This window comes from Nannospalax galili, unplaced genomic scaffold (assembly GCF_000622305.1).
Source record: "Nannospalax galili isolate Female #2095 unplaced genomic scaffold, S.galili_v1.0 scaffold1119, whole genome shotgun sequence".
Lineage (NCBI taxonomy): Eukaryota > Metazoa > Chordata > Mammalia > Rodentia > Spalacidae > Nannospalax > Nannospalax galili.
Genome location: NW_008343597.1, coordinates 543,606 through 552,808, shown reverse-complemented (window position 1 = coordinate 552,808; position 9,203 = coordinate 543,606). Strand labels below are relative to the sequence as shown.

Here is a 9,203-nt window from a genome sequence, read left to right as displayed (position 1 = left end):
ACACACACACACACACACACACACACACACACACACACACCATCTCAGGGATTGGGAGAGGAAAAAGAATCACATTTGGGCAGTGGGGAAGTGTCATGTACTGAGAGGAGAAGGTGGGGATGGGGGCCAACCCAGCCCAGTGCCCGCTGTGCTCAGGGCTCCAGGCACTGGGCCAGACCTTCGGGGCCAACCCCGCCTTTGCCAGCTCCCTTCGATACCTGGACCTGAGCAAGAACCCTGGGCTGCTTGCCACGGACGAGGCCAATGTGAGTTCATAGAATGTAACTTCACATACAGAAGCATGCTCAGGACTCTGGGGCTGGGGATCTTCTGTCCTGTGGCCCCTGGGGGTAGAGAGATGCTGTCACTCCTCTCCCTTCCTCTGTCCTTTCCTCCCCAGGCCCTCTATAGTTTCCTGGCCCAGCCCAATGCCCTGGTACACCTGGACCTGTCAGGGACTGACTGCGCTGTTGACTTGGTGAGTTGATGATGAGGAAAGCCAGACAGAGGAAGCTGGTTAGGGACAGGCGGGAGGAGCTCCTGTCTCACCCTCCCTCCCTGAGTAGAGATGTGACCAGAGCTCCAGGATGACTTCAGGTTCATCCATACTGTGTGTACTTTATTCAGATCACAAGGCCCTGGTGCTTTGCCTAAAAGTGGCCCCTCACTCCATTTTCCAGCTGTGCACTCTAGCACAGGGATATGTCCACAAGTAGGAAAGTTCACTTTCCCTAACTTGAATAAGTTCTCTTTAAGAGCCAGTAGTGGCTTTGGTTACCCGTCCACTGTAAGTCTCTCCACATGCTTGCAGCCACACAAGGTATAGCTCCCACCTTCCACAGAGGAGCAAACTTTATGAAACTGAGAGGGCATCCTCAGTGGGGATCTCAGAGAGGGAAGTGCCAGGATGTTGGAGGGGGTGAGGAGGGAGTCCATGCCCCTCTCTGACTTGTTAAGACCCACTGTGTCTCTCCCACAGCTTCTGGGTGCCCTACTTCATGGCTGCTGCTCCCACCTCACCTACCTCAACCTGGCTCGCAACAGCTGCTCCCACAGGTGGGGGCAGGAGGGGCAGGGAGGAATAATAATGTCATGGCTGTTGCCCTCCCCTGCTGACCTCTGGGGTCTCCACAGGAAGGGCCGGGAGGCCCCACCGGCCTTCAAGCAGTTCTTCAGCAGCGCCTACACCCTCAGCCATGTCAACCTGTCAGCCACCAGACTGCCCCTGGAGGCCCTCAGGTCGGGTGGGTGAAGGGTTGGAGGATGCTCAGGAGAGCCATAAAAAATATGAGGGAGGAGGAGTAAAGGTGGGCCTACTGACCTTCCTACTACAGGGCACTTCTTCAGGGCCTCTCCCTCAATAGTCACCTCAGTGATCTTCACCTGGACGTCAGCGGCTGTGAGGTGAGCCCCATCCCCCCTCCAGTCTCCCACCCATCACCCCAATGTTCACTTCTCCCTCGGTCAAAACTTGACTCTGTGATGCTCTCCCATCACACACACACACACACACACACACACACACACACACACACACACACACCAGCAGCAGCAGCAGCAGCAGCCGCCGCAGCAGCAGCCCTGACCTGACCACACTGGCCATTCACCTTCACATGCCGGCATCTCTGCCGCTAATTCTTTGGGTGGCAGATACCAGGTTTGCCCAGCAGAGGGCAGGAGCAAGCTGTCTTTGGGACAGCAGCCTTTGGCTGAGGGAAGGGACACACACACACACACACACACACACACACACACACAGAGGAAAGGATGCAATGTGAAGAGAGAGTCTCCCTGATTTTACCTCCAAGACCTAGTATGGCCATGAGTCCTTTGTGACTACCCTGGTATCTAAGGTTTAAATGTACTCATCCCCTACCTCATCCCTCCATCCCTACCCTTCCCTGTCCTTTCACCCCAACTCCCTCTGTCCACGTAGCTCCGCTCAGCAGGAGCCCAGGCTTTGCAAGAGCAGCTGGGGGCTGTCACCTGTATAGGCAGCCTAGATCTGTCTGACAATGGTGAGTAAGGTTACTCCTTGAGCATGGGGAAGAAGCCCTAAGGAAACTTCAGTGTGCCTTGGGCCTCAAGGCCAGGACCCTCCCACCTACTGACCAGGGTTTGACTCAGACCTCCTGACACTGGTACCTGCGCTTGGCAAGAATAAGTCCCTCAAGCACCTGTTCCTGGGAAAAAACTTCAATGTCAAGGCCAAGTGAGCCCTGCCCTGATGCCCACAGACCCTTGTCCCATCTAGCCTCTTGTCTCACTGCCCCCCTTTCTCATCCCCCAATAGCATGACCCCAGCCCCCTCCCTCCTACCCTGAGCCCCAACTCCCCACAGGACTCTGGAAGAGATCCTTCATAAGCTTGTGCAACTGATCCAGGAAGAGGACTGTGTGAGTGGCCAGGTCTAGGAGGGAATCTTGGGTGGCTGACTGTGGGGATTGGCCCTAACCTCTACTTGCCCACTCAGTCCCTGCAGTCACTGTCAGTGGCAGACTCCAGGCTGAAGCTTCGAACCAGCATCCTCATCAATGCCCTGGGCAGCAACACCTGCCTGGCCAAGGTGGATCTGAGTGGCAACGGCATGGAGGACATCGGGGCCAAGATGCTGTCTAAGGCACTGCAGATAAACTCTTCCCTCAGGTGAGGCCCACACTTCAGCCTGGAGTCCCAGTCCCCACACACATACACACATTCTCCCTGCTGGCCTCCAAGCTTTGTATCCCAGCTTTGAGAAGACCTGTCTCTGAGTCAGCCTCATTACCAGAGGAGGGACAACTCCAAGAAGGTTACATCTCTGACCCTTAATGGGGACCCAGAGAAAGTAATGATGAACTGGTATTCACCCTTCCCCAGAACTATCCTATGGGATCGGAACAATACATCTGCCCTGGGCTTCCTGGATATTGCAAGGGCCTTGGAGAGGTGAGTAGACCAAGGCTCTGCCCTGATACAGGCCCCCAGCCTCCTTCAGGACAGGACCAAACTACCTTAGTCCCATTCCAGTTCCCTGACCTATTTGCACAGAAATGTAAGGAAGAGCCAGGAAGAGGGAAATGATGAGCAAAGGTGGGCTGGGGGAGGGCCTCCCCTCTTCACCTGCTCCCTCACCTAGCTTTGCTGTTATACTCCACAGCAACCATACACTGCGCTTCATGTCCTTCCCTGTGAGCGACATCTCCCAAGCCTACCGCAGTGCCCCTGAGCGTACAGAGGACGTCTGGCAGAAGGTAAAGGGTGTTGTTGTAAGCAGGGAGAAACAGCAAGGGGCAGAGGGCAGCCTGCATCCCCAACGCTAATCCTATCCACCATCATCTCTAGATCCAGTGGTGCCTGGTGAGGAACAACCACTCCCAGACATGCCCCCAGGAGCAGGCCTTCAGGCTGCAGCAAGGCCTGGTGACCAGCAGCGCCGAGCAAGTAAACATTTCCCTCCGGGACACATGGGGCATGCAGGGTACAGATGCGATGTGCTGAAGCACATGGAGGGGCATGAAGAGGCGTCACATGGTACCCCAAACCGGACTGAACAAAACGACATTCCAATTATGGGCCCTAACTGTATGCAGGCAAATAGCAGGTAGCCCCAGAGAAGGGGTGCAAAAGACTGTAGGGGCTCGACTAGGTATTCAGGAAGGTTATTCTGAGGAGAGAAGGCAGGCCATCCAGAGATCTCACCACCACCACTGTAAGTGCTGGCAGCCTGGCCCACAGGGGCTGACCTGGGAGCCCTGACACTCCCGCCACTGTTCTTCAGATGCTACAGCGGCTGTGTGGACGAGTGCAAGAGGAGGTGCGGGCCCTGAGGCTGTGTCCCTTGGAGCCTGTGCAGGATGAGCTGCTCTATGCCCGGGACCTCATCAAGGATGCGAAGAACTCCCGGGCGGTGAGCCCTCCACAGCCCTACCCTTCTCTGACAGCCATGGAGGGCACCCATACCAAATCCTCTCCGTGCATCTGTCCTCCAAACCCAGGGACCTAGTAGGGCCTAGTTCTGGCCTCTGAAAAAAACATCTTCCTTCCTCAGCTGTTTCCCAGCCTCTATGAGCTGGGCCATGTGCTGGCCAATGATGGGCCTGTGAGGCAGAGACTGGAGTCAGTAGCCAGTGAGGTATCCAAGGCCGTGGACAAGGAGCTGCAGGCAAGTCCTAGGGGAGGGTAGAGATCATTGTTGGGAGCCCGGTGGTGACCAAAGCTGAAGTCAGAGTAAGGAGGTTAGAGGGCAAGAAGGAAATACGGAGTTGAGATTCCCCCAGTGCCAAGGCACTATAACAATATAGGCTGGGTGTTTTGGTTTGGTTTGGGTTTGGTTTTTGCTAACTTCAGCCTTGGATCCTTATCTCTAACCCCTTCGTCTCCCAGATTCTGATCCTTGGGCTGACTCTCCCTTGTCTGTATGGTAGGGTGGAAGGGGCAGTGATTCAATCAGGGTTCTGGCACAAACAGCTGTGTGACCTTGGTTAGGTCCCTCCATCTTACCATGGAGAACTGGACTAAATGTGCTAAACGTTCTTCCATTGTGGTGCCAGTCCTGATCCTGCCCCCCCACTTGGGGTTCTGGCTTTCCTTCCTCCACACTAGGTGATCCTGGAGTCTATGGTCAGCCTAACACAGGAGTTATGCCCCGTGGCCATGCGGGTGGCAGAGGGGCACAACAAGATGCTGAGCAATGTGGCAGAGCGTGTCACTGTGCCCCGGAACTTCATCCGAGGAGCGCTGCTGGAGCAGGCGGGACAGGACATTCAGAACAAGCTGGAGTGAGAGTCAGAGGATGGAGCCAGGGCAAAGCTGGATTTGGCCCAGAGCACTTAGGGAGTTGGGAGCTATCAGCAATGAATAATGAATGTATAACCGCCATTATAAGGGATAAATCTTTAACTGTTGTAGCCTTTGCAGCCTTGTTATTTAGAGTCTGACTGATCTTTGCCCTAGAAATCTGGGTGGTGAGGTGCAGTATAGGGGTCAGGGTGATCCACGGACAGGTGTATATTCACATGCCCCACACATACACCAGGAATTGCCCCCTGGAAACAAAACAGCCTCCTCAGAGACAAGGACAAAGAAAAATATGGTCAGGTTCATAAACACAGTTTCTTCCTCCTAATCCTCATTGCCCCCAGAATTCTTCTACTCTGGATGTAGGTGCCATTCACTGAAGCAAAGGAGGGTTAGTGCGCATGCTGAGAAACAGCCATTGAGGTTTGCTCAGCATCCCGGTTTATCTGGTTCTGTGCCTCTGGGACTCCTGGCCTGGAGCCCCCTTGCTCCTTCTTTAGTTCCTTTCTGTCCATACCAAGGGACTGGGCTGGAGAGCTCACTGGCTGGGACTGGACATGTGTTGGTGGAGACATGAGTGTACTGGACCTAAGATGCCCCCTCCAGCAACCATGCTGTCTGTGGGCAGCCAGGCTAGCTGGCCTATTCTCTGTCATCTGGGGAAGGAAGGGATAGAGGCCCAGGAGTTAGGCAGTGAATAGCTGAGCGGTCCCACCTATGCCCACAGTGAAGTGAAGCTCTCCGTTGTCACCTACTTGACCAACTCCATAGTGGATGAGATCCTGCAGGAGCTATACCACTCCCACAAGAGCCTGGTAAGAATTCTGAACCCAGATGAGCTCACACATGCCCTCCGCCCTGCATCATCCCACGTCCCCAGGTCCCTTCCTCTCCAGCCCCTGGGAAGTGGACAGGTTTCTCAGGATCCTGTTCATGCTCATCCTTCTTCAGGCCCGGCACCTGACCCAGCTAAGGACACTATCAGATCCACCAGGAGGGGCAGGCCAAGGGCCAGATCTGTCCTCCCGAGGCCGAGGCCGGAACCATGACCATGAAGAAACTACAGATGATGAACTCGGGACCAATATCGTAAGCTTCCCACAACCTTCCCCTCCCCTCTTCAGCCTGGGTCCTGCCCCTGAACCTGCACAACTGTCGCTCCTCACCTCTCCGGACTGCACTGCACCTTCCTGTGCCCAGCCTCTCCCTGGCCCCAGTCCAACCCAAACTCTTCTCTCATCCCAATTCCTCAGCCACCTAAGGAGAGGGAGGCAGTGCAGACTCTAAAGGAAAGGTTTTATGAAGGGTGGGAGCATCTGGCCCACTCTTCATCTCCATTTCCACAGGACACAATGGCCATCAAAAAGCAGAAGCGCAGCCGCAAGATCCGGCCAGTGTCGGCCTTCATCAGTGAGTCCACAGCCCCGTTCTAAGAGCCACGTTCCCACCCCTTGCCAAGCCCTCCTCTTCTTCTCTGCCCCTCCATCCTAATTCTCCCAGCCCCTCCTGCTAGTCCTTCTAACATTACTGTACCCACAGGTGGGAGTCCTCAGGACATGGAAAGCCAACTAGGGAGCCTCGGGATCCCTCCTGGCTGGTTCTCAGGACTTGGGGGCACCCAGCCCACAGCAAGTGGCTCCTGGGAAGGTCTATCTGAGCTGCCCACTCATGGCTATAAACTAAGACATCAAACACAAGGGAGGCCTCGGCCTCCCAGGACTACCCCACCAGGACCTGGTCGGCCCAGTGTGAGTCCCAAAATCCTTACAAGAGGACCTTCTTTCCTTAGCAGCACCAGAGTCAGGACTCCTACCTTTAGGACCCAGAAGCCAGAGACAGCAGCTTTGGGGGATTAGAAAGAAATACTTGATAAAATATGTGTGTCTAGCCAGGTGTGATGGCACAAACCTATAATCCCAGCTACTCAGGAAGCTGAGGGAGGAGGCTTACTTGAGCCCACGAGTTCAAGACCAGCTTGGGCAACATAGTGAGACACCCATATCCATCTAAAAGAGAAAAGGAGGAAGGGAAACACGGAGGGAAAGAAGGAGAAAAGAAAGGAAAAAGGGAAGGCTGGAAAGGGGAAGGAATCTCTGCCAGGTTGTGCTAGTGACATTCTTATTTTAGTGACAGATTAAGCCGAGAGCCTCTAAGCTGAGGAAATGCTCTGTTGAACTGATTTTGATGGAGCCACATCCAAAGGGGAGGGCCCTGAGAAGATCTGAGAGGATGGGAGGTGGGACTTCTTGAGGCAGATTAGATATACACACCCGACTTTCCTCCCAGCAGGTACCAGTACCTGGGTCTCGTCAGGAAAACGGGATGGCCACCCGCCTGGATGAGGGGTTGGAGGACTTCTTCAGCCGAAGGGTCATGGATGAGAGCTCCAGGTGTGATGTACATGCCTACCCTGAGCAGGCCCAAGGCCCTGTAAGGGTTCCCATGACCTCCAGCTCCCAGGGAAGTCTCTCCAACAGTACTGCTCCCTAGCCAGGCTCTCTGGGACATTTCCCTATGTTCTCAACTTCCCCACCCATCCTCTAGCCCCCAAGGCCTCTGAATCTACTCGGGAAGATTAAAAAAGATGGAGCCGGAGTGAACCACTGGGGAAGGGGAGATTGGAGGGAATGGGCAGAGGTGACAGGCCCTGGGATGAAATGCCCTTGGGCAGTACGAGGCTCTGAGAAGTCTCTGCCACTGTCCTGTACATTCCCCAAGGTCTATACAGGAACAGCCATGTCGCTTAGAGGAATTGAAAGAAGGAATTGGGGGAGTAATCCGGCAAAAGAGGGTAGATTTGGTGCTAGAGGCCACTGATGGTTTATGACAGGGAAAGTGGGCCAGTGTTCTCCTCAACCCCCCGAGACCAAGCAGGAAGAACCACGGTGCAGGACAGACTAGATGAGAGAGGAAAGTGGGGCAAGTACTTGTTATGCTCAGAATGAACCAGCCCCAGCTCTGCCCTGGGCCCTGCATCTGGCACATACCTCTAACCCACCCCAACTCTACCCAGCTACCCGCGGACTCTGAGAAACATGAGGCCAGGCCTCCCGGAGCCGCCGCTGCCTCCGCGCCAGAAGAGGCGCAGGGGCCTGTTTCACTTCCGCCGGCCCCGGAGCTTCAAGGGGGACAGGGGACCAGGGTCCCCCACTACTGGTCTTCTCCTCCCTCCACCCCCACCTCCACCCCCGACTCAGGAGAGCCCTCCCAGCCCAGACCCTGCAAGCCTTGGCAATAACTCATCTCCCTGTTGGAGCCCAGAGGAGGAGAGCAACCTCCTTCCTGGATTTGGGGGTGCCCGGGGACCTTCCTTCCGCAGGAAGATGGTAAGTGAGGCAGAGGTGCCCTGTCCTCCCCTTCTCCTGTCTCATACATGGCCCACTCCTTGATGCCATCGCAGCCTTCATGGGAGAATGCTAGCATTCAGGTTCTAAGGACCACTGGTCATTCCAGTTCCCTTCTTGAGAATAATCCAGAGCATGAGGACATTGAAGGGATTCCTCCTAGAGTCTGGGCAAGACTTCCCTGGAGCTGGGGTCTTGCTGAGGCAGCAGACCTCCCCACAATTCACCTGCTGCCTATAAAGCTCTTTTTCTATCAAGAATGCCTATCAATAAGAGGCTTTGTTCCAGGGCACAGAGGGGTTGGAGCCAGGGGACGGGGCCCCAGCCTCTGGGACAGCACAGCAGCCAAGGGTTCATGGTGTTGCCCTTCCTGGCTTGGGAAGAACCAAGGGCTGGAGCTTTGATGGAAAACGAGAGGTGAGGGGGGCCTGGGGTGACAAATGTAGGGTCCGGTGGCTTCCTGTCCAGCACCCTATTTCCTGCTCCCTCATCCCTGGTGGTCAGTGGACAAAGCAGGTGCCCCTACCACATGGTTGCCATGTAATCTAGGACTCATTACTTTACCTATTGGCACTTGTAAAATAGAGGTGCAGGTCATAAAAATACTTGCCTTTGGTAGTCTTTGGCATTCTGGTTCCCAAACTTTTGTTAGTTGATTATAGCCTTCATGATTGATTTTTTACCTTATTTATGTTATAGATATGAATTATAATTTCCATAATATATTTATTTAAAGCAGTTCACCTTTTAAAACTTAGTCTTGCCGGGCGTGGTGGCGCACGCCTTTAATCCCAGCACTTGGGAGGCAGAGGCAGGTGGATCTTTATGAGTTCGAGGCCAGCCTGGTCTACATAGTGAGTTCCGGGACAGCTGGGGCTACAGGGAGACCCTGTCTCAAAAAGACCAAAACAAAAACAAAAACAAAAAAACTTAGTCTTAACTGTAAGCATTACCATCTTTAAAATCACAGATTTTTTGCAAGATTCACTTTTAACAACACATAAAATTAAATACAACTTCTGGGCGTGGTGGCGCACACCTGTAGTCCCAGCACTTGGGAGGCAGAGGCAGGGAGCTCTG

General features: G+C 54.4%; 1 protein-coding gene across 4 annotated transcripts in view; it reads left to right on the top strand.

The window, feature by feature from the left end:
• The window catches only part of Carmil3 (capping protein regulator and myosin 1 linker 3), a 17,453-nt gene that overhangs the window by 4,650 nt on the left and 3,600 nt on the right, over positions 1–9,203 (top strand). For 2 of the 4 annotated variants that reach the window (XM_008839847.1, XM_008839845.1), the window contains exons 13-34: positions 157–266; positions 401–478; positions 980–1,056; positions 1,135–1,239; positions 1,335–1,404; positions 1,937–2,018; positions 2,116–2,212; positions 2,342–2,396; positions 2,474–2,646; positions 2,860–2,928; positions 3,140–3,233; positions 3,325–3,423; positions 3,761–3,889; positions 4,031–4,144; positions 4,585–4,760; positions 5,507–5,594; positions 5,731–5,868; positions 6,126–6,189; positions 6,319–6,527; positions 7,069–7,169; positions 7,793–8,105; positions 8,412–8,540. In XM_008839847.1, the coding sequence (XP_008838069.1) occupies positions 157–266; positions 401–478; positions 980–1,056; positions 1,135–1,239; positions 1,335–1,404; positions 1,937–2,018; positions 2,116–2,212; positions 2,342–2,396; positions 2,474–2,646; positions 2,860–2,928; positions 3,140–3,233; positions 3,325–3,423; positions 3,761–3,889; positions 4,031–4,144; positions 4,585–4,760; positions 5,507–5,594; positions 5,731–5,868; positions 6,126–6,189; positions 6,319–6,527; positions 7,069–7,169; positions 7,793–8,105; positions 8,412–8,540 (2,570 nt within the window). Of the gene's footprint in view, positions 1–156; positions 267–400; positions 479–979; positions 1,057–1,134; positions 1,240–1,334; positions 1,405–1,936; positions 2,019–2,115; positions 2,213–2,341; positions 2,397–2,473; positions 2,647–2,859; positions 2,929–3,139; positions 3,234–3,324; positions 3,424–3,760; positions 3,890–4,030; positions 4,145–4,584; positions 4,761–5,506; positions 5,595–5,730; positions 5,869–6,125; positions 6,190–6,318; positions 6,528–7,065; positions 7,170–7,792; positions 8,106–8,411; positions 8,541–9,203 lie in introns of all 4 variants that reach the window. The other 2 variants (XM_008839846.1, XM_017799830.1) reach the window with 1 other exon arrangement.